This window comes from Lepidochelys kempii, chromosome 7 (assembly GCF_965140285.1).
Source record: "Lepidochelys kempii isolate rLepKem1 chromosome 7, rLepKem1.hap1, whole genome shotgun sequence".
NCBI classification, from domain to species: domain Eukaryota; kingdom Metazoa; phylum Chordata; order Testudines; family Cheloniidae; genus Lepidochelys; species Lepidochelys kempii.
The window spans coordinates 28,717,887-28,740,686 of record NC_136386.1 but is presented as its reverse complement, the minus strand read 5'-3'; the positions used below and the strand labels follow the sequence as shown (position 1 = coordinate 28,740,686).

Below are 22,800 nucleotides of genomic sequence, written 5' to 3'. Positions count from 1 at the left end.
TTTTTAGGATGGTGTAGCTCATTCTGCCCAGCACATCTGGCCAGCAGTATGGGATGATGCAGCCAGGCAATGGCCTTGTCTTTTCAATATCCCCATATGGGTGACTTCTGCAAATGGAAAGTAGTCTCTGGGTATGTCTGCACTGCAGTCAGAGGGGTGATTACAGCACACATAGGCATATCTGAATTAGCTTTCATCTAGCTAGCTCAACCAACAGCAGCAGCCGGGAAGCTGCAGCAGCATGTGGCTTCCTCCTCCTCCCCTCCCTTTTCCCACAAATAAGCCAATCCCCTTATAACTGAACTTGCAAAACAGAAGTGGAATGAATTTAGATGTAATTTCCTCTCTGCTCTTTATGAGGCAATCAGAAAACTGAAGCTGCTGCTGCTCCACCCAGACTCATCAGGCAAGTTGGTCTGCATTTGTGCCTGGTTGATTCAGGGGCCTGAGGCCCTACCACCTCCTTCCCTTGGAATCAGGAGGCTCCCGGACGTCATGGAAGTTAAAGTTCCAGCCTCACTGCTTAGTGTTTGGGGTAAAATTTTCATGTAAGGAGCTCACAGCTTAGAGGAGGAAATGAAACCATTCCTGCTTCTGAGTCAGGCAATCTAAGGGAGCAGCACCACATGTAATTGCCTTTGGGACTGTGACTTCACAGCACCTCTGTGCTCCATCCAATCTGGGGCACGTGATTAATACACTCAGACATCTAGTTGTGATCACTCTGCCAGGCCCAGGCTCCTACCACACACATCCCTCTCTGCCTTTCAGACAGGACGGTTCACCTTTGAAGCAGCAGTGCTGGCAGAAGAGCAGGTAAGTGCCAAGCACATAGAGAACATGGCTACATCATAGGGTTTTGGTCATTTCTTACATTGTAATGGGCTGTTTCTCTAACTGTGATGTAGAAACTATGGGGTTATTTATTTTCCTCTAGGAACTGAATTGACAGGGCAGGAATCTTTGTGGTTTAAAGGACAATGTTCAATAGACTGGGCCCCAAAGCCCCTGACCTAAAAAGTTGGTTCTTATTGTCTGCCTCCCTCTGATGTGTTTTTTTAAATTAATGAAGAGACAACGTTTTAAATAAGTGAGACTAGTTCTCCGCCTTAACTTTTCTCAAGTTGTAAATGTGAGCTCTATGGGACTGTGTTAAATCTACCAAAGTTAAAAAAAAAACCCAGTCTTTAGCTTTTTGAAAACAGTACAGCCAAATACTACACAAGGGAATAGATACATAAATGTAGACTGTTGAAGGAGTGCTCTACATCAGTGGTTCTCAACCTTTCCAGACTACTGTACCCCTTTTAGGTGTCTGATTTGGCTTGCATATCGCCAACTTTCAAACTCATTTAAAAACTACTTGATTATAAAATAAGACAAAAATACAGAAGTGTCAGAGCTCACTATTACTGAAAAATGGCTGACTTTCTCATTTTAACCATATAATTATAAAATAAATCAATCGGAATATAGTTATTGTACTTGGATTTCAGTGTATAATATATAGAGCAGTATAAACAAGTCCCATCTGTATGAAATTTTAGTTTGTACTGACTTTGCTAGTGCTTTTTATGCAGCCTGTTGTAAAACTAGGAAAATATTTAGATAAACTGATGTACCCCCTGGAAGACCTCTGCATACCCTCAGAGGTACAGGAACTCCTCACTTCAAGTCCTCCTGGTTAACATTGTTTCATTGCTGATCAATTAGGGAACATGCTTGTTGAAAGTTGTGCAATACTCCCTTCTAACGGCGTTTGGCAGCCGCCTGCTTTGTCCACTGCTTGCAGGAAAAGCAGCCCGTTGCAAGTAGCTGGTGGGTGGTTGGAACCAGGGTGGACTGGGAGCCCCCCTATCAGATCCCCGCTCCCCTAAATTCCCTGTGCAGCAGCTGCTCAGCAAGCTATCAGTTGCTGGCAGTTCAACGGTCCCTCCCCCCACTGCCATGTGCTGCTCCTGCCCTCTGCCTTGGAGCTGCTCCCCAAGACTCCTGCTTGCTGTGTGTGGGGGGAGAGGAAGAAGAGGGGCTAATGTCAGGGTGTCCTCCTCCCCCCTGCTCCTGCAGCCCACTTACCCCATCTTCCATAGAGCTGGGGGGACACACGGAGGGAGGGAGCTGCGGTAAGATCTCAGCTTGCTGATCTAATTAACAAGGCAGTGTACTTCTGACCCCACTCTTCATACTTAAAGCGGAAATGCACATCTCTATCTCTCAAACACACACAGGGTGTGTATCTCTGTCTGCCCTCCCTCCTTTCCTGCTGCCTTGTAGAGTGTGAGAGTTAACCCTTGAGGACTCAGCCAATTGCTAGTTCATCATTTAGCAGTAAGGCATTCCCTGGGAAATATCCTACCCTCTGACTCCTCCACCTCAACCAAGCTTCACAATCATCATCACTGTGTACCAGTATTAAATTGCTTGTTTAAAACTTATACTGTGTGTGTGTATATATATATATATATATATATATATATATATATATATATACACACACACACACACACTAGACTATAGTATATAATATAGTCTTTTGTCTGGTGAAAAAAATTTCCCTGGAACCTAACCCCCTCATTTACATTAAGTCTTACGGGGAAATTAGATTCGCTTAACATCGTTTCGTTTAAAGTCGCATTTTTCAGGAACATAACTACAACGTTAAGTGAGGAGTTCCTGTACGTGTACTTCTGGTTGAGAATCACTGCTCTATATCTTTGAATGTGTAAATGGACAGTTAATAGAGAAGGTGCCAGTAGATGGCACTTAGGAACAGAAAGCATAGTTCTTGGGTTTTGTAGGCTCAATGAAACTTGTTGTGAGCTGCAAATGGCTTCCTCTTGTAGCTGTTTACATCATTTCTTAACACAGACCAAAAAGGCATCAGAGGCCTGCTTCTGATCTCACACAAGTTTTACTCTAGTATAATTCTAAAAAGACTTCAGTGGCATTAAGTTCTGATTTACACCATGGTAAATTAGATCAGGCTTATGACAAGTCTCATCATTCCCCCTCAACTAATGTCACACTTGAAATGCCAATATATTATCATCATTTTGTCATTACTGTATATAATCTACTAAAACAGTTTTCAGAGATTTATAGTTACAGAGGATGTACTTTCTTAAGGAATAATAATTAATAATAAACACTACCACATGATTATTATTTATGTGTTTAGATTGTTATTTTCAAAGGAACCCAAGGGGACTTTGTTGCCCAAATCCCATTGACATTAAATGGGAGTTCAGTCCCTGACTCCTTTCTGCTTCTTTGAAAATCCCAGCGTTAAAGCACAAGGTTTGGTTAGGCCTTATCAGGGGCACATCTGAGGAACCTGCAGCATATTTATTCCTCTTTCCAGTCCTTTGCAGAAGGACATATAGTGCAGTGGCACAGAACAGTGTTCTTTTCAAGCTCCAGTATTCTAATAAATCTAAGGAATGTTGTCATATACCTGGAGTAGGGAGTGGCACCAGAAGTGCATTTTGTCTAATGTACCCAATATATTAGACACAATGAAGGCATTAACTCATTAAAGCATATAAATGAGTAAAGTTTTAAGATAAATCAATTCTGATGGCTCATGATGTTGACACTGTCAACATCTGCCTTTAACATTCCATCTGTTGTGAGACTGTGTCAGATTCACTGATGCATGGTGGCTCACTTGGGCCTCTTTGAAGCTGCTGCAGCGAAAAACCAGAAGTAAGAGCTTATTAGACAAAGCAGTACAGAGCATACTGGCTAAACTCCCCTCCCCATACCCCAAGTTTCATTTCAGGCTGAAACATGCCTGTAATATTTTTACAAAATACAAACATTCACTGAATTAACTGTGTTATTAAACACTCAAAAACCCAGACTCGCAAGAAGGGAAAAACTTATTTGAAGTAATTTTATTCCATTCTCCCTTAGTATTTCATTCAATTTGACAGAATTCAATACTCTGAATTATACATATATCAGCATAAAAATGCCATTATTTAAAGTGAAAAATATTCCACCCAGAATGTTAAAAGCATTATTTCATCAAAATATCAGTTCTGCCTCTCCTCTTACTAGTTTTAGTCCATTCACTCCTGATTTACACTACTGTGAGTTGGAATCAGGCCCACTGTAGTTGAAAATTATTTTAATTCAAGAATTAATGGTTTCATGTGTAAGTATTTAGTTCTTTTCTAATCTGCACACAAAGAACTATATTAAAGTAACATCAAGTTGTAAAGTCAAGTTCTTAGAAGTTAGGAAATACCAGAACTAAGATTGCCTGTGCAACCTTAATGCTGCCCCCCTGTGTAGATACACTCTTAAATGACTTGATCACATACTCTTTTTCCCCACAAGACCCTTGCCTCATTTCCTTCCCTCCCTCCAGCTTCCAGTTGCAGACCCCTTGCCCAGCCAGTTCCAATTTCTTTCCCCTCTCCATTCCCAGTCTCACGAGACTTCTTGTTGCTGTCCATTTCTCTCCCTCCCCTGGGTCCAGCTCTTATCCATTCCAATCAGACTGCTTCCTCCTCCATGCTGCCTGCATTTCTGGTTAAGTGACATGCTGAAACCCTTATAGTGAATAAGTAGCTAAGCAGAAATTCAAACTGAGGCCTTCACATTGCACATTACTCTAGGAAAACACATAGAACTCTGAATCTGGGGAAAAATCTGGCAAATTAAAGATATGTTTTATTTCAAGACTTAAATCATTTCAGTTCACCTCCACGGCATTAACCTCCTGAATACATTAAACAGAGTTTCCCATATCCTCCCTGATCTACCTATTTCCAGTTTAAGGAATGATGGCTCTCAAGTGAAGATTGATCACTCTGTTTAACTAGTAAGGAATTATCATTCAGTTACTGACATCTATAGCAAATAATTAAATATTTTTATAATAGCAACAAAAAATTATATGATTGAGTCAGGAGTTCCTATATTTTTACTCATGATAACAATAACTAGTTCTTCCGGGCATAATCCTGCTGTGCTCACTCACGTGAATTCCCAGTGACTCAAAGGGAGTTTTGCCTAAATGATGGCTGCAGGAATGCAACGTATGAGTGAGTTCAGAATTCTAAGTGCTGTAATGAGACGCTCTGTGTCCGCGTGGAAGCGCATTGGGGAAAGCACAAAGAAGCTCATGCTCATTTTAAAATTCTGTTTTTACAGACACAGCAATGGACAACTTTAACTTCTCACTTCCAGTTCTCACCGGAAAACAAGAAGGTAACGTAAAGGGAAACATGGAGGCCAAGGCCTGCAGCACCGTCACACCACAACCTATGTCCCAGTTTGTGCTGTGCTGGCCCCTGAAAGCTCAGAACTTGGCCCTTCTGAAAATGTGCCTTGAGCCATCTTCTCCCTGCTTGTAAAAGACTTATGGAAACCCTCCTAAGGCGCATGTGTCACACAGCAGGGGGGCACCACATCAGTCTGAGTCACTTGCATTTATTCTGGTTTCTTTTCTAATTTTTTTAACTCTTTTGTTTGGCATTAACACAGTTGAGGGGATGGGATTCTCCCGCACATCCAGGCCTCTGTACACTGCAGCAGGATGAACTCCTCTGTCAGACACATGCCATTGCACAGGCCCAGAGCCACCTGCAAGCCCCACTGTAGGAGTCATGCTGTGACTCTGGGTGCTCTGGTTAGGTCTGGGACACGGAGCTCCTCACAGACAGCCTCCTGAGTTGCCTACATTACCCTGGGGGTGTTTTTGGCCCCAATCAGCCCAGAATCCCCAGACCTCAAAGATGGCTTACGGCCACCTCTGCCCTCCATCCTGCGGTGCTGTGCTGTGTGTCTTGCGCCACCAAGAGGCATAGCCCAGGAACTCACCCATTATGTTTGCCAACCTACAAAGACATTAAGGAAGAGAACAAACAATGAAAGAATAACATTAGATTTCCGTGAGAGAATCCTGGAAGAACGTCCATCTGGGATCCTCTAGCCACCATTCCCCCTTAGAGATAGGCTGGAACATTTTTACATTTGAGGGTTCAGTATCCAGAAATCAGAATCACACCTACTATATACACTGGACCCTCGCTAGAATGCAGGATTTGGGATCCATGTGCCGTACCGCATTAATGCGGGGACCGCGTTAAAACGAATTCCAATTTAAGTAATCCAATTTGGGATCCGTGGCCGCGACTGCGTGATATGTGAATTTGTGCTATAAAGACTCACGTTCTAGCGAGGGTCCAGTGTATGTCACAAATGCAGCTCAACAGTCAGGGCCTAGCTTTAATCAGATTTTGCTCCCTTGCGATTCTGAGCTCAACCGCTCTTACTCTAAGGGTATGTCTACACTGCAATTAAAAGCCTGTGGCTGGCACGTGCCAGCTGAATCAGGCTCATGGGGCTCAGGCTGCGGGGCTGTTTAACTGCAGCGTCGGCGTCCAGGCTCAAGCTGGAGATCGGGTTCTAGGATCCTGGGAGGTGAGAGGATGCCATAGCTCATGCTGCAGCCAGTGCCAGAATGTGTACATCACAATTAAGCAGCCTTGCAACCTGACCCTTGCGAGCCCAAAGCAGCTAGCACAGGCCACCTGAGGGTGTCTAATTGCAGTGTAGACATACTGTAAGTCGGCTGATGCAGCCCACATGCTCGGGGTTTAGCTGATCACCATATTTGGGGTCGGGAAGGAATTTTCCTCCAGGGCAGATTGGCAGAGGCCATAGGGGTTTTTCGCCTTCCTCTGCAGTGGGGGGCATGAGTCACTTGCTGGAGGATTCTCTGCACCTCGAAGTCTTTAAACCACAATTTGAGGACTTCAATAGCTCAGACATAGGTGAGAGGTTTGTTACAGGAGTAGGTGGGTGAGATTCTGTGGCCTGCGTTGTGCAGGAGGTCAGACTAGACGATCATGGTGGTCCCTTCTGACCTTAAAGTCTATGATTCTATGAATACTCCCTGATGAGCAGATTCACACCAGTACCTTTTGGTACCCACTCTGTTTTGGCCACAACCTCTAGCATTAAAAATATTTCCCCTTCTTCCTCCACTGAAACAGTAGCATTGCAAAGGTACCAGGACTGTGTTGTCAACTTATGAGATTCTCTTGTTGAGTAAAAACAACGAGGAGTCCTTGTGTTACCTTAGAGACCAACAAATTTATTTGGGCATAACCTTTCGTGGGCTAAAACCCACTTCATCAGATGCATGGAGTGGAAAATACAGCAGAGAGGTATAAATACACAGCATAGGAAAAGATGGGAGTTGCCTTACCAAGTGGGGGGTCAGTGCTAATGAGCCAATTCAGTTAAGGGGAAATGGGCTATTCTCAACAGTTGACAAGAAGGGAAGAAAAAAAAATCACTTTTGTAGTGCTAATGAGTTCAGTGTAATCAAGGTGGCCCATTTCAAACAGTTGACAAGAAGGTGTGAGTATCAGTAGGGGGAAAATTTGTTTTTGTAGTGACCCATCCACTCCCAGTCTTTATTCAGGCCTAATTTGATGGTGTCCAGTTTGCAAATTAATTCCAGTTCTGCAGTTTCTCATTGGAGTCTGTTTTGGAAGTTTTTTTGTTGAAGAATCGCCACTTTTAAGTCTGTTATTGAGTGTCCAGGGAGATTAGTTGAGTAGTGGCAGACCATACATTTCTCTATGCCATTGTTGTTTTTCATACAAATTGGTCAAATGTTACTCCTTTTCCTAGAAGCCAAACATGCTACAGGACCCAGGCCCATTACCAGAGCTATGTAAGAGCATGACAGTAACTCCTCATCACAAGACCATGCTGTAATGCACCTTCTTTAATTGTATAAATATCTTTTTCCCAGACATTTTTCAGAAAGCTTTTGCTGCTGATGCTGATTATTTGGAAATGTCTGAGAAAATGAACCAGTCCTTCTGGAAATTGTTAATAAAATGTTTAGCCACTGTTAACCCAGCCAGCCTGACCGCTGAAGAAACACACAATGTAAGTTACTAAGGAATCCTCATTTTCTTTTGCTCTTTGTAAAATATTAAGTATTTCCTTATTGGCTGCATGGTTTTGCTTGTCCACTGACCTATGGAAACCCTTTGGGAGAATAAAATGTAGAGCCTAATCCTCGTTTATGCTAAAGTTCCTTTATGCTTGCCAGAGCTGCATAAAAGGGCCTTAGTGTTAAAGAGAATCATGGACAAAATTTTCCTGCAGATGTGAAGAAATTAACTTCAAAAAAATGTTAGCTCCCTAGTGTATTCCTCTGTATCTATTCACCTGCTTTCTTTGAAGAAAGGACACTAATGCTGAAGTTATAAAATGGCGTTGCAAGCTATTCAAATGATCACATGTCCATTCAAGAACCTTGTACGCTATTTCTCCAGTCCTGGGACTCAGCCACAGAGTAGGATGAAAAGTTTAATGCTATTGCACCATGCCATAGTGATGGCTTGTGGGGTAGTTCAGTGAAAGTAGCATGGGCTAGGGGTGTGAGTAAAAGACTGGAAGCCAAGATTCTCATCCCAACTTTGGTCTTGGGCAGAACACATTTTCCCTTCTGTAAAGTAGGGGTATTGTTGTGCCTTTCCCAGATGGGTTGTGTGATGCTTATAAAGCACTTTAATAATAAGTGCTTGGTTTTATTAGTAGGCCTGTTGGATGTGTACTTACCTTTCTTTCAGCTCCTTAACAGAGACATAAATTCATCTGATGAGCGTGCAGCCTCCTTGAAGACCATAGGAAAAAAAGGAGTTAATGCAATGGTTGTGCTTTACCTGCTGCTAAAGGTGAAAGATCTATCTGCCTACAGAGAGCTGCCCAGCTCCAAGAAAAATGGTGAATATTAATTGGCTGCACATCCGTCCAGACCAAATCTGGGATGTAGACAAGGAGTAATAGCTGTTTTGTTAAAAATGGCTGTAGCCAGACTAGGGCGTTAGTTTTATTTCAAAACACTGAAGTGTGCTGGGAAGGGAACAGAAGTGAATTACAGTAAAGTGAACAGAGAAAGTGCTTAGAAAGATGTATTGCCCAGGTGATGATGGCAGCCAGATAGCTAGAAGCCATTTAGACAGATGGCGACTGTACTTATTCTAGTTTGCAGGGTTTCTCTGGAAAAAGTCGTTGATCATTTAGGGTTGAGATCCTCACTCAGTGGTAAAGTCAAAGGAGCTGTGCCAGTTTACATCAGACCTTCAATTTTCCCCTCTTCTGATGAGACTAATCATAGCAAAATTTTAATTCTCACGTAGACTGCAGCTGACCTATTGATCAAATGAGCAGTGCACAGAGCTGCCATACTGGGCAGACAGCTGTGCTGATCTTGTGGAAATATTTTAGCAAAATTTGCCATTGTGTGTCAGGTGATTCTGTGTGCCTCATCTGATTTCCCTGGGAAATTTGATAACATGGCTAATTTTGAATAGAAAGTGTACAGAATTTGGAGTTTTGATCTTTGAATCTGAAAGCCTGGTTTTGCTTTGCCTGCCTATTTTTGAGCCAAAAGCTTATAAAATATGGCAAGTTTGCGGGAGATGTGAGCCTACATTCAAGTCTGTAGTGAGTTATGAAAGAACACAAGTTGCCAGTGGCTTTGCCTTTTGCTGAACCTATTTCACCACCCTCTGTTAGGAACATGGAACTGTTCATCTCAGGGTGTATTTACACTTGGAAATTTTACCAAAATAGCTGTTCCAGAATAATTATATCCTGATTATTAAGATACATTCATAAAGGGTGAAATTCATCCTTGTGCAGAGGGCCTATGTCCCACCCTCCCCCAAAGCCTACTTCAGAACAGGATGGGACTCAGAGGGCAGGGACTGTCCTTTTGGTCTGTGTTTGTACAGTGCCTAGCACAATGGGGTCCTGGTCCATGACTGGGACTTCTTGGCATTACTGTAATACAAATAAATAATAAGATACATAGGCCTTGTTCAGATCTCTGTGCAGCATTACATTTAAACCCATAAAGAATTACCTAAAATATACCAGTGACTGCCAAGAATTCCCCCACTGCTGGGAGTGTCTGGAGATCCCAAGACCACCCGCTTCTTTGGAAAATTTTCTCTGGAAACATTTTTCAAATGTCTGCAACCCAATTCTCAGAGCCCAGAAGAGTTTAGTAAGCACAACGTTTAGAGCTCTGTCTTATGCCTACAAGAGGATGTTGGTGGTGCAGCACAATTCGAGAGAGGCAGTGAGAGATCAAGATTATAATGGGAAAATAGCAGCCCAGAAGTTGGTGAACAATCAAGTCCTCCAGCAAAACCACCCCTCTTGTTCTACTTTTGTCTGCTTCTGGGCAATGTGTATTTTCATGGGAGTTGGCAGCATGGACATGGTAAAGCCCATGCCAAGATGTCTTGGGCTCCCACCACAACAGCATTTTAAACATTTTTTAAAATTGTGGCATTAAGCATTTGAACACTTGTTTATGTCATGCTTTCGCTTGTGTTAGTTGCGGTGCTGTATGTGCACTAGCAAGCAAAACAAAGTTAAGATTTGATTTTCCTGGAGGAGCTCCCTTGTTAATAATGCACAGCCGTAAAGTAGGAAAACCTTAAATATTAGTTTCAAACAGACTATATTTTATGTCTGCATTTTAACAGATGAAAAATTGAAACTACTTCAGGAATTGGAAAAAAGTGTCACATTTTCACAAGAAGAAAGTGAGGTTGAAAGGTCGTCTCGGGAGCCTGCAGAGACACAACCACGAGGTACAGAGAGAGTTTGTCTTGCTTTTGCTTGCAATTTAATTGTAAAAAAATTTAAATTATTGGTAGTCTGACTAAAGGCTCAGATATTTATACAAGAGAATCATGTGCCAGTTACATAGGGATTAAAAAAAAAAAAAAACCCTCTGAAATCAGAAACTATGCAAAATGGAGATGTCAAAAGAGCAACATCTTTAGATTCACCAGGTGCCAAAGAGTAGCTATTGGTCTCTAGTGGAGAGATGGTATTTGGGTACTGATAGTCACTATGGACACAAGGAGCAGAGCGAAGTCTCTGGGACTAGGGATGGGAGGATGAAAGGCAGGCAAGCAGGAGAACAGAGGAGGTAAGAAGCTGGTGCTATGGTTGTGGAAAGTAATAGAGGCAAGCTGCTGAGGGAGGCAGTAATGAAGGACAGAGAGCACTGCAGATGGGAATGGTGGTAGGGGGGAGATGCAAGTAGAAGACACAGCACTGGGGTTAAGAAGAGTGATAGAAAGCAAACAGGCCACAGTAGGACAGAGCCAGTACACACCATACAGATGTCACGTGCCAAAGTCTGGCGTCCAGGTAGCCATTTAAATATTTGTATCTTTTTCCATTTTGGAATGACACAAACACAAATACCAGCAAAATTCCTGTCCATGCACAGATCAGTGCCAAAGAGAGTATTCCTCTAACCCCTTCTACAGAGAAAACAAACCTGAATCCATTATTCAATTCTTTCTAAAGATTTCTCACTTGAGGAGTGTGATGGGGTCCACTCACCACAGCAGCACCTCCAACTGGCCTTCATGGTGATTAGCTCTGCCAGCCAGTGCACCCTCTCCATCTGGAGACCCACCTCAGTCCAAGTACTGCAGCATCCTCTTCATGACTCAGTCCTCTGTCTGTATCACCCACTCTGTTTCCCCATTCCGGGGATGGGTACCACTGTTCAATAGTCAAGCCACTTCCACAGCAGTGGATGGGGGTATCCAGCCCTTCCCACTGCTCTGGGTCCCAACCCAGGGACTCTGTAGATAGCAGCCTATTGCTGCATCTCCTTAACTTCCTTCAATGCTGCTTCAATTCCCTATGACCCCACACCTTCTTCACCCTCTTCTCAGGGCATTCAGCCAGCAAGTCCCAGGAGCTAGCCAGAAGCTGCCTCTTGATCCCCCAGTCCCTGCCAGCAACTACTCTGTCTAAGGCGCTACCCTTGCTGCAGCCTGCTAGGAGCACAGTTCTCACCCCTTAGGCTCCCACAGCCACTGCCCTGCTCTGCCCTGCAGCTCCTTTTGTACTAACCTGCTAGGCTCTGATTGGCAGCTCCGTGCAGCCTCCCTCTGAGTGGCTGCTTCCTGCCAAGCCTCCCTAGGCTGCCAGGGGGACGCACTTCCTCTGCTCCTTTCTGGGACCGGATGTGGCAGGTCCATGAGGCCACCATTAACCCCTTCCACTCTGATGTGGGGTGAGCACCCCATCACAAGTAGGTTAGAGGTTTTAGCAGCTTAAAAAGATATTGTAAGGAGAGTGCTTTAATGCTGTATCAACGCACGTCCCTTTCATAAAGATACATTTCAGTGCATAATAACATTGACTTTTCCCGGATTTCTTGCCAAGTGAATGCTCATATGTCTGCACTCTCCAAGGTGTTCCTCATGTGTGCTGAAACCTGTGCTAAGGCAGCTCATAAAGTAGTTTAAAGAACATACAGAATTAGCTTCTAATAGCTGTAGTACTTCACTATCATTTCTTTCATTATTAGCAACCAGCGCTGGCAAGAAAAACGTCTCTGTGGCAACAGTTAAACCAATTTCTCACAAACAAAGTCAGGAAGACCAAGACCATGAAAATCAAGATGGAAGTGGTATGCAAATAAGCCTTTCTTTCCCATAGGGGCCCCCTATTATCATTAACTTTCTAGCACCCAGGACCAAGTAATTTGTATTTTAGAGGTGAAAAAGAAAAATAACTAGGTGGCTCTTTTTACAGCTGTGTGAAAAAACATGGACTCTGTTACTGCAACTTTCTGGCCTCCCTGTAGCTGCACTTCTTGGGCCACATGCATAAGCACAAACATCAGCCAGCGCTTAGCTGTAGAAAGGGACGATAATTATGATAAGCATATGTGCTATAGTTATTAGTATTTTATCTCTTAACTTTTTGAGATGTTTGCATAGTAAATCATTAATATTAGAGCTGGGCCTGGAATGCAGTACCAACTTTAAAGCCTTTCCCCTCCAGAAACATGGGAGAGCTCCCATCTGGCTCTCAACTTTTTGTTGATTTCAGTTCATACCTAGGGTAATGGTTGGGCAGAGACAGCTATTGAAATTCATCTAAAGAGTTCAAATGCAAATGTGTCATTTACAGTGTCCACAGTCAGCCCCTCAATTGATTTGAGGAATATAACTAAAGTCAATGCATTGTTTTTTGTTCTCAGGACTTTTCCTTCCCTGTGAAAGAAACCACAAAGCAAGTGCAGTCCAGATACAGAAAATGTGTGTGATAGCCACAAACAGATAGTAACATCCATCAGCCCATAGTAGTGGCCCATAACATGTAAAAAGTTAAAGCTTTTGACATTTAACTAACCATTCTAAATGTCTCTTGAGTCTGATTCAATAGCAACATGTTTAGATTGACATCATGAGCTATAGTTTGTCACATAGGAGTCTCAAAGTAAAATAGTACTCCATCATCTAGTGCAGGGACTAGGATACAGTAAAAATTATTTACTTTCAGTTGCTGAGTAATGTTGTGTATAAATTACTTTCCTTTAGAAGCTAAACTGCATAACCCACAACCAATACCCATTTTAAAGACTAGGGGCTCAATTCTGCCTTTAGACACACTTGTGCAAGTGTACTGATTTCAGTGGGATTGCATGCATGTGACTGAAGGCAGAATTGGGCCCTCAAGGCTTGCTAATTGGCTAAATATTAATCTACTGTATATTTGTGCATTATTTTAGGTGCACCAGGAGAGGTTGTCCCCTATAACAAATCAGGTAAATTCTCACCGGTTACCACCCTCAGCAACTTCACATGGATGGAAACAGACTTGTGTAAAAGAATAACTGCATGCTTATAAATGTGCTGTGTCAATGCACCTCTTTTCCTGGAGTGCCATTAGTCTGGCTTTAGCTCTGGATATAGCATGGAGACTATATTCATAGCTTTGTTTGCTCTCTTCCTGGTATTTGACAGGTGTTGATGCTGATTTTTATTACATCTTTCAGCTGCCTTTTGCACAGCTGACGAGGGGACAGCGACTCATTGGTTAGAACAGCTAGGAATGGATAGGATCCATATACAACAGTTTTGGTCATTCCTTTTAAGGAGGGGCCTAGTGATTATGATGAGCAGTTGTTCATTCTTCCTCAGGAAGCTCACATGTGCCATGCTGTTATTCGACCCCTTGTTCAATGTGGCTATGAGACTGAGCTGTTTGGAGTTGTTTTCAGTAAGGTGATGATGCTCAGCTCAGGTTTCCTTCTAACCTTACCGAGATCCTGCAGTATTCATGCATTCCAAAACCTTGGCTGAAATAGGATCGTGGATGAAAGCCAAATGAAAATCCAGGTAGAGGCATTGCTAGGCAGAGGGAGCTTGGAGCCTCTCCCTAAATTCCATTCTCCATGTACTGCAAGGTGGCAGCAAGAGATGCGTCCTTACTAAAGACCCGTGTGCACCCTGCTGCCACACTGGGGATGCTGCAGCGGCTGAGCTGATAGCCCTCTTGTGTTCTCCACTTCATCCCTCCTGCTCCCTGGGCAGATGTCACATTAGTCAGCAATCAGGTTCTGAGAGCAGAAATGCTGGAGGAGAAGTACCCATTTTGGGAGAATGCCTGCTCAACCACTCCCCTCTACTGCAATAATTGGCAGGGGTTGGGGGGGATAGGCATTACTGCCGCCTTGGAGGTAAGTAGAGAAGGGAGTGGTTCTAGGAGGGACTCCCTAAAGAGTGATCTATTGTTAACAGGATTGGGTAAGATGCCTGGGAGGTCTGGATAGTAAGGAGGAAATGAGCACATCTGAACACGCTCCCTGAATTCCCAGGTGAGGGCGGAGTCCTACCGTGCCTTTTCTACGGTACCTTTGGTGGGCCTGGAGATGCCGCCTTTTTTCACGGATGTGGACTTCACCACAGTTACCCACACCTTTGCTACTTCCAGGCTAGACTACTTCAGTGCAGTCTACTGTGCGTGGGGCTAGCGAGACATATCTGACTAGAACTGAACACTGCTGCCAATTTCATGTGTAAGTTAGATTGATACATACACATAACACCTGTGCTCCATGCTGGGCTGCGCTCACTTCCAATGGCAATTGTGGGGATTGGGTATGAATTATAAATCCCTGAATCATCTGTGACCCAGCTACCTCAAAGAAAGTAGTAGTCATAGCAATTGTGAGCAGCCAAAATGTTTTTGCTACCTGCTCCTCATGTTGAATTCCTAGGGTGCTGGAGGACCCCCGTCTCTCGCTTACTCCCTCCTCTAGTCTGGACAGCCCAATCTGGTGCCCTTTTTGATGTCTTTTTCCTGTTTTGAGTCTCTAGATGGATTGTGATTTGTCCTTGGTAGAGTTGACAACAGTGGGGAATAATCTCTTGTGTGATCAGCTGTTGACAAAAGGCACATTGTTTTTAATTGTAAATATGCATGTGTGTTGTAATGAAGGGAATGGCATGAATTGATTTTTGTTTTAAACTACAAGGGACTAAGTCCTAATATTTTGTTGCTTTTCAGAGATTGCAAGACGAGAAAATGCAGCTGCTGCTGGTAAATATAAAAAAGCAAACAGAGAAGTTCTGTTTTCCCTAGAGTGTGTGTGCCTTTTCTTTCATGCATATTGTATTTCAGTAATTAACTTTGGGTATTGGAGAACTATTTGATCTCCAAATCCATGGTGAAATTCAGGGTTCATACAAAACCCACATGAACCAAAATTGCTGTATTTTACACAACTGTTCTATTATTAATAATTTGTATAACTATGGGTAAAATGAAATTCACCCCATGCAATCATTTGTATGGTGACTTCAGCTGAACATAGGCAGAAATAGCAGAGGTATAGCTTGTGATGATTTAGCCATGAAGGTGTGTTACGAGGGGGTTGCTTTAGGCCTTGTCAAATGAACAGTGAATAAGAAAAGTCTTCTCATCAAAACTGTTTGGTTTCAAAATTTGGCTAGAAATATGGTAAAATTTCCATCCCTTTCTGATTTCTTTCAGTCCATCCCTAGCACAAGAACGGTATCTCACAGTAGATTTTGGTAATTCTGCCTTCAGTCCTGGTCAAATTTCTAGTTAACATGTTCAAAAACTTCTTTTAAGTCTCAAGAGATTTGGGTCAGTTTTTATTTTATCCAAACAGATTCCTCTCCCCCCCACCCCAGATAGAGCTCTTAATTTTGGGGCTATTATAGAAACCCTTTGTCACAGGTCAGGGCAACTGCACCTATATTCCCCCTCCATGATCCAGCATGGACATCCTCCTTTAGGCTTCTAGCTCCCCAGCGGTCACCTCTCATGGGTGAGAGTCATGTCTCTCTTCCCCCTGACCAGGGTATTTCCAGGCTGCACAGTTCCCTGTCTCCATTGTGAATTCTCTAGTTCGTCAGACTGCCTCAGCAGGCCAACTGTGCCTGCCTTCCTCAGAGGCTGCAAACAGCATGTTTTTTTTTCTGAGCAAGCATGTTTATTCTTAAGGTGAAAGAATTGCAGAGGAAAACATTAAAACAATAAAAATCTACACATCTGCTAATAAAGCTTTCTAGAGATCACCCCAACTCAAAGCGTTCAGGCAGGTGAACAATCCTTCAAATCCTGCCCAGGGGTTTGCCTCTGGTTTCAAGTTCATAACTGCTTTGGCTCAGAACAAGCTTCCCCCCCCACGAATCTGAGTGTCACTCCTTTATTCAGTTGAGCCTCTGATTGTGTCCTCATGTAAAAGGTGATCAGCAGTCAAAAAGGGCCCCTCAGGAAGCTTCAGAAGGAATACCTGCAAAACCAGAGGGGTTACATTTTCATGCACTTCCCTGTAGCGATTTCCTGGGAAGCCCACTTAACTTTAAAAGTTCACATCGTTCCAAATAGTCCCTTGAAGCACAAAACACTTTCCTCCCTTGAGACGTTACTTATAATCCCACACTAATGCATGAACATTTGCAGTTTTCATACCAGGAACTCTTGAAGTTAAGTCAATAGGATTTAACTTCATTCAATAGGGTTTGTCCAGGTTATTGCAGGAAGTTGCCATATCTGTCATACACTTAATCAGCCGATTACAGCAGATTCAATCCCCATAGTCATAATGATGAGTAATTTTCATTTATTCCGTGGTAGTAGCTGCAGCCCTAGAAAACAGATTTAAGACCTTAGGGCTCAATCTGAAATGCCTTGTTAGACAAAACTCAGGTTATCTGGGTCTCAGTAGGGTCCTGAGATACTGCTACTGCTTCAAGCTCGGTAGGCTGGAGAGTTGAGGGCCAGAGAAATGTCTGCTTTTAAGAGAATTATGTTTTGCTAATTCATGTGGTGTAATAGTACAGCTCCTTCTAAATCATCACTATCAGTTAAAAGTTCTGTTTTGGGGTTTTGTTACATCTTCCTACAATCACTAATTTGATCTTTTTTGAAAGGCCATCGTTAGTCTTTCCTGGGATCAATATTACAATGATTTTCAAAGCAAAATTCATTTCAGATGCTGAAAGTAAAACAACCCATCAAAAGTTATCTATTTTAGAATTACTGTTGCACTAACGGTGGTGTCACTTTCCTCTAGCAGGTGAAAACGTTACTTACCTTCAGAGATGTCAAAGACAGTGGATAAGAATACGGAAAAATGGTAAGAATCTTCTTTTATTTAGCTGATCCCAAGCCTAGAGAATCTTGGGCCAAAGAACCTGACCTGAGGGCTTTGGCTTCAGTTCAGCAAGGGACTTAAGCAGGTGTGTAACTTTAAGCATGTGATTAATCATTTTGAAATTAATGGGACTACTCATGCTTCAAGTTATGCACATGCTTCACACTTCAGTCTAGTAGAACTACATAAGGCAGCTGAGGTGGAAGTAGAAATGATTTATTATAACTGCTGTAGCTGAACATGTATGATCAAGGGCCATGATTTTAGTGATATAATTTCCTTTCTCTCTTATTTCAGATGTATTCTTTCATTTTGTCATTCTTTGCTTTGGCATTGGAACCGCACTAATTAGCTATTACCACTACAAAGGTAAGACAGGACTTTAGCGTAAGGATGAATTATTGTATTTTGGAAGACAGAACAAAACCAAATACTTGTATTTCTTTTATTCTCTTTAGACTGGATCATTTCTCTTGGTTTTGGTTTAATCACCTTTGCTTCCCTAGAGACCACCGGAATATATTTTGGTCTTGGTAAGTGTATTTCACAGTACCTGAGAAAACAAGTAGCTTTATATCAGTACCTGGAAAATGCAGAGTTTAAGTGATCATGTAAAACACACAGATGTAGAAAAATGCTAAAGACTGAGATTATGTAAAATATCACATCACATAATCCTCCCCCACATTCAGAATTACATGCCGCACCTGGCGACACACTGGCCTCTGACATTTGAAACAAGACGCTGACTCATTTTCCCCTGCTTACCAATCACAAGTTCTCTGAAGATACAGAGACACATTCTCCAGCAGTGGTTAAATAATACTATCCTCACAACATCTGGCAAGGTGGGAGTACTCGGAGTTTGATTCTGTGAGGTGCTGGACAACCTCAACTCGTATTGAGAGGAAAGGCAGTTGAAGATGCTCAGCACACCTTGCAGGAATGGCTCTCCAATCAGAAAACACTCAAATATTGCTACTTGGAATTAAAAAAAAAAAAATCTTCAAGTGATTTCATTGGGGGAAAATGCAGTTCACAAACTTAAGGTTTCCCGTTACATCACAGAGTAGTAGAAAGCTCCTTTCCTTATTTAATATTAAGGCACTTGACAATTTGTGGAACTGTTTTGTTGGCAAGCAACTTTGTTCATAGTCAGTATTTTGTTAGCAATAGAACTGCAGAAGGACCTAGTTTAAACAGTCAAACTGAAACACTTTGATATTTGTCCCCAACAAACATATAATCACCTCTTACCTTTTGCTATTTCACTTCTTCTATGTTGAAATCTCGCTGGTCCTGAACAACTCCTGTATTTTGTTTTTAAATAGTGCATCGAATTCACAGTGTCCTTGACAGATTCATTCCTCTGATTCAGAGATTCAAAATACCAGGTAACACCACATTGTTGCTCAGTCTTATTCTCTGTAGATATATTTCTGAGCTATCTCAGAGCACCCCATTTCTACTGGGGCCAGAGAACTAGCTCTGTTTTTAAAAAAAGATTGTACTGTAGGCTATCATTCATTCCTTGAGCCTATTTTATTTAGAAATTCATTTCTCTCAATTGAGAGTGGCAGAGCATTTTCACATTCTTAATATACTGTGGAGAACTTTCGTTACTTCTTGGCAATGTTTGAATGAGAAATGTGACTGAACTGGGAAAAATCCCTACTTTTTGGTCTTCATACAACTATCAGCTAATGTATGAAATGTATGAAAATTGTATGAAAATCCAGACATTTGGCATGGAGGGAGGGAGTTTAATAATCAACCCAGTGGAGTTCATTTGAACAGAATTCTCCTGACAGTCCTGTTTTTTTTGAATCATCACGTAGGTATTAGAAAAGTTGACTGAACAGAAGATCTGAGAATTCAACAATTTTCTGGATTGATTGTACTAAAGTGAATAAAGCTGTTGTATGGTGCAGTCATAAAATCTAATGGCTATTATAAAATATTGAAGCATTAACCATAAAATTTGTTATTCTCTCCACTGTGGAATAAAAACTGCGGTACAGTAGGCCTGTCCTTTCCTTTGACATGTTTTGTGGCTCAGTGCAGCCAGTAAAATAGGCTGTGTTTGTTATAAATTCATTCTAAGCTATGCAGGTAATACATCATGTTATTTTCCCCACCCATATAATTGTGTCGGTCCTACTTGCGAAGTCTGATCCAAAGCCCATTGAAGTCAAGAAATGACTTGCATAGACTTCATTGAGCTCTGGATCAGGCCCTTGATGGTTTAAAAAGTCTTCGGAAACCCTTGTGGGGTTCTTTCCCTCCCCCACGTTCCGGGTCAGGTTTACTTTTCATGTTGCACCCACCTAAACCTCCCCGCTAGCACCAGTGCTGATTGGAGCTATTCCCTTTTGGCTGGAGCCCTGCATTATAAGAGTGCTATCTGAGCATGTGGACTAGTCAAGGCTGTTTTTCAAAGCACTTTGTTAGCACCTTTCCTCAAAGAGGCAACCTTGGCACTCAGAAGCTCTGCTTTCTTCACACCTTGTGAAACCATGAGCCAGGCAAACCTCAGCTGCTTGCTTGAACACCAATAGAACAATTACTTTGGATTAGCTAATTTATTGTAGCAGACCTCGATAAACTGTGCTTAGAACATAATGACTTGCAATGAAAGCCAGGTGAGATGTTACACACAGTGTATAGCAAAAGGCAAAAATGTTATTAGTGACAGCAAATTTAATTTCTCTTCCTGTGACAGCAGTCTGAGGAAAAAAACAAGTGGTTCAAAAAAGAATAAAACTAAATAATGAACTGCAGATTTGGAAAACCTGTCATTTTATAGGGTTGGGTTTTTTTTTGCAAATTTGTAGAACTATAAACAGTGGAAAGTGCTGAAGACAGCAAAAAAAGTGATTAAAAAAACTAAATGTTATACATTACAGTATATGAAGGCATAAAAATGCATGGGGAGGGATAAGAGAAAGAAACTGAAAAAAGACATCTTAAGATATTAACCCAACACAGCCTATTTTAAGGGCAAAGGAACTATATTTTCAGTCTTGCTCAGCAGACTAGAGAAAATAAATTGTAAGCATTTATTTTTAACCACTCTGACCTTTTTTGCTTAATTTAGCTCAATTTGTTTATTCAGGAATAACATTAATTGTGAGGTGGTCTGCATGAAAACAGTGGATCACTGAAATAGATGTTTACATGAAGAATTAATGTATTAAGAGTATTAATAGTAGCATTATTGAAATGCTCATGGTCACAGCTAACTGATTATATGCATTGTTTCTATGCCTTTGTTGAACAATCCTTTGTCATACATAATGTAACTTCACTTTGAAAACAAAAGTCAAGTTCAGACAAAGTTAGAACTGCTCAAGCAGACTGTGTTTGCATATTTTGTAATAGAACATTATGAACGTTTTCATCCTGCGCTCATAACAAAGGCTAAGAAACATCTTCCTTTTCTTCTGCTGTAGAATATGTCTTGTTCTAGAAGGGTGTGACTCAGCTTGCTTAAGCTGTCTTCGGCAGGGTTGAAGAGAAGGGGAACAGTATATCCTCCCTCTTTGTTGAATATACTGAAATTAATGTTCTGCCAGAGTACTAACCTACTATATTGTGCTTAATCAAACTCAGGGCAGAGAGGTGAGGTAAACTGGAATTCATAAGAGGAGATACTGCCCATGGACAAGTTATCACAGCTCCTGTATGTGGGTCCTTGAATACTGCATATGGATAATCTAGCTCATCACTAACATGTTTTCCAAAGAACCAGGAGTGAGATCCTCACCTCTGCTCTAACCCCTTTATGCTGGGTAAAATGGATGGGGTGATGAAAAGGAGCCCTAAAAGCCCTAGTTCTGTCTGGGAGAGAATGTCCTTCGCACAGGCAGACACTAGACACTCAAGAGGACAGGCAGCAGGCTGACTTACAAGGACACTCTTACAAACCCTGTCATAGGGGACATGCCAGGGGTAGGAGGGTGTGTTAGGGGCAGGGCCACAGCATCACTGCAGAGATTCTGGGAAGTGCTGTGGCCCATAGTATATCCCCAGGAGGTGGCCATAACTTAGAGGTGTCTAATTATGCTGCGGGCCTCTCCTGTTCCTTGAAAAGCTCAGAATCAGGAGGTCGGAAAAGTAACTTAAAGCACCTTAGCGCACCATCTCTCCAGGCTACAAAATCTGTGCTGCACCTCGTCAAAGCTGAAGCATAGAATCTCATCCTAAAGTTTTTTAATGGGTGTGACCCAAGGACCTCTTGATGCCAACTGACAGAGAGCACTGGACCATAGAAGGGTTACAGGGATCCTCTGGGTCTGGTATCTACATCTACATTCTAGCCTGTCAAAGTAAGTCATGTCATGTAAGGTCTCTAGTGAAAACCTGTGTCACATTGGTCATAACAATCACTGTAAGATGTATGTATGGAAAATGTGAGGAGTTATGGGGGGGAGGAGAATCTTAGCCAAACTGGTTGAAAATGTTAAGAAAAGGACTTGGGGTAAGCTAAATTGTAGCAGCTAGGGGTATATCTTGAGAGTTAAGTTTAGGCTCTAGAAAGCATGTTATGATTTTGTTTTATATTGGAAACAAATGGTTATGTACTCATACTTTCTACCACTGGAATCTGTTCTTTGATAATAAACTTATTCTTGTTTTCACTATCTGTGTATCTAAGTGCTGTGTGTTAAGTGATCCCGAGTTGGACCTTGCAAACAGGTGTGTACTATTCCTTTGGGAATAGTGAAATCAGAGTTCTGTGAGCGTCCAGTGGATTGGGGCTGAGCACTCCAGAGGAATGCTGGGCGTGATCGGCGGTCACTGTGTGCCTATCACTGTATCGAGAGTGTGAGACCTGTGAGGGTAAAGCTTGTGGTGCCAGAGACTGGTGGATTAAGGGAGCTGATCCACAACAGGCACAGACAAGACCCCCCCATGCTGAAGTGGTGGTAGCAGGGTGCCTCACAACCCTGGATACCGCTGGGAAGCATCACAATGGTGATATATATAGAAATATAAAGACCCAGGAGAAGAACTTAAAGAAGGTGTTTCAAACTGGAGTATGCTGGGGAGGGAGGGGGAATTATACAGTGTATACACCTGTTTCAGGGGTTTCTTTGAATGGAAGTTCACAATCCAATCGAGCTTCTCCTCTGACTTGATATATTCCTGCATTTGAGAATTCCCTGCTTCTTATAACAGAAATGGACACAGTCACAAATTCAGCATTCAGACCTAATTACAGAATTGAGCAGAGAGAGCTGCTAGCCTGGGAGGGAAATAAACCCTTACAAATACATTATGTAACTAAGAAACAT

At 42.2% G+C, this 22,800-nt stretch overlaps 2 protein-coding genes across 4 annotated transcripts in view; one reads left to right on the top strand and one right to left on the bottom strand.

The window, feature by feature from the left end:
* Positions 1–308: 308 nt before the first annotated feature.
* Positions 309–22,273, top strand: TMEM40 (transmembrane protein 40). 3 transcript variants are annotated; one of them, XM_073351566.2, is made up of 13 exons: positions 310–816; positions 5,164–5,220; positions 7,781–7,920; positions 8,610–8,763; positions 10,539–10,646; positions 12,395–12,496; positions 13,604–13,639; positions 15,385–15,417; positions 17,423–17,485; positions 17,801–17,872; positions 17,962–18,036; positions 18,835–18,897; positions 19,342–22,273. In XM_073351566.2, the coding sequence occupies exons 2-13, from the start codon at positions 5,172–5,174 to the stop codon at positions 19,359–19,361; spliced, it is 915 nt and encodes a 304-aa protein (XP_073207667.2). In that variant the 5' UTR covers positions 310–816; positions 5,164–5,171; the 3' UTR covers positions 19,362–22,273. The 3 variants fall into 3 exon arrangements, with proteins under 3 accessions (XP_073207666.2, XP_073207665.2, XP_073207667.2); XM_073351565.2 differs by lacking the exon at positions 19,342–22,273 and having other exon boundaries at positions 309–816; positions 17,426–17,485; positions 18,835–19,004; XM_073351564.2 differs by lacking the exon at positions 19,342–22,273 and having other exon boundaries at positions 309–816; positions 18,835–19,004.
* Positions 16,390–22,800, bottom strand: part of TKT (transketolase) — a 44,560-nt gene continuing 38,149 nt past the window's right edge. The window contains exon 14 of the mRNA XM_073351563.2: positions 16,390–16,639. Coding sequence (XP_073207664.1) covers positions 16,617–16,639 — 23 coding nt within the window. The 3' untranslated portion in view covers positions 16,390–16,616. The remainder of the gene's footprint in view (positions 16,640–22,800) is intronic.

Bases quoted from the DNA above. Each gene is read 5' to 3' on its own strand.
- TMEM40 (XM_073351564.2), top strand. From the start codon at position 5,172: ATGGACAACTTTAACTTCTCACTTCCAGTTCTCACCGGAAAACAAGAA. The intron at 7,921-8,609 runs GTAAGTTACTAA...CCTTTCTTTCAG, and splicing joins CCGCTGAAGAAACACACAAT to CTCCTTAACAGAGACATAAA. The intron at 13,640-15,384 runs GTAAATTCTCAC...GTTGCTTTTCAG, and splicing joins TGTCCCCTATAACAAATCAG to AGATTGCAAGACGAGAAAAT.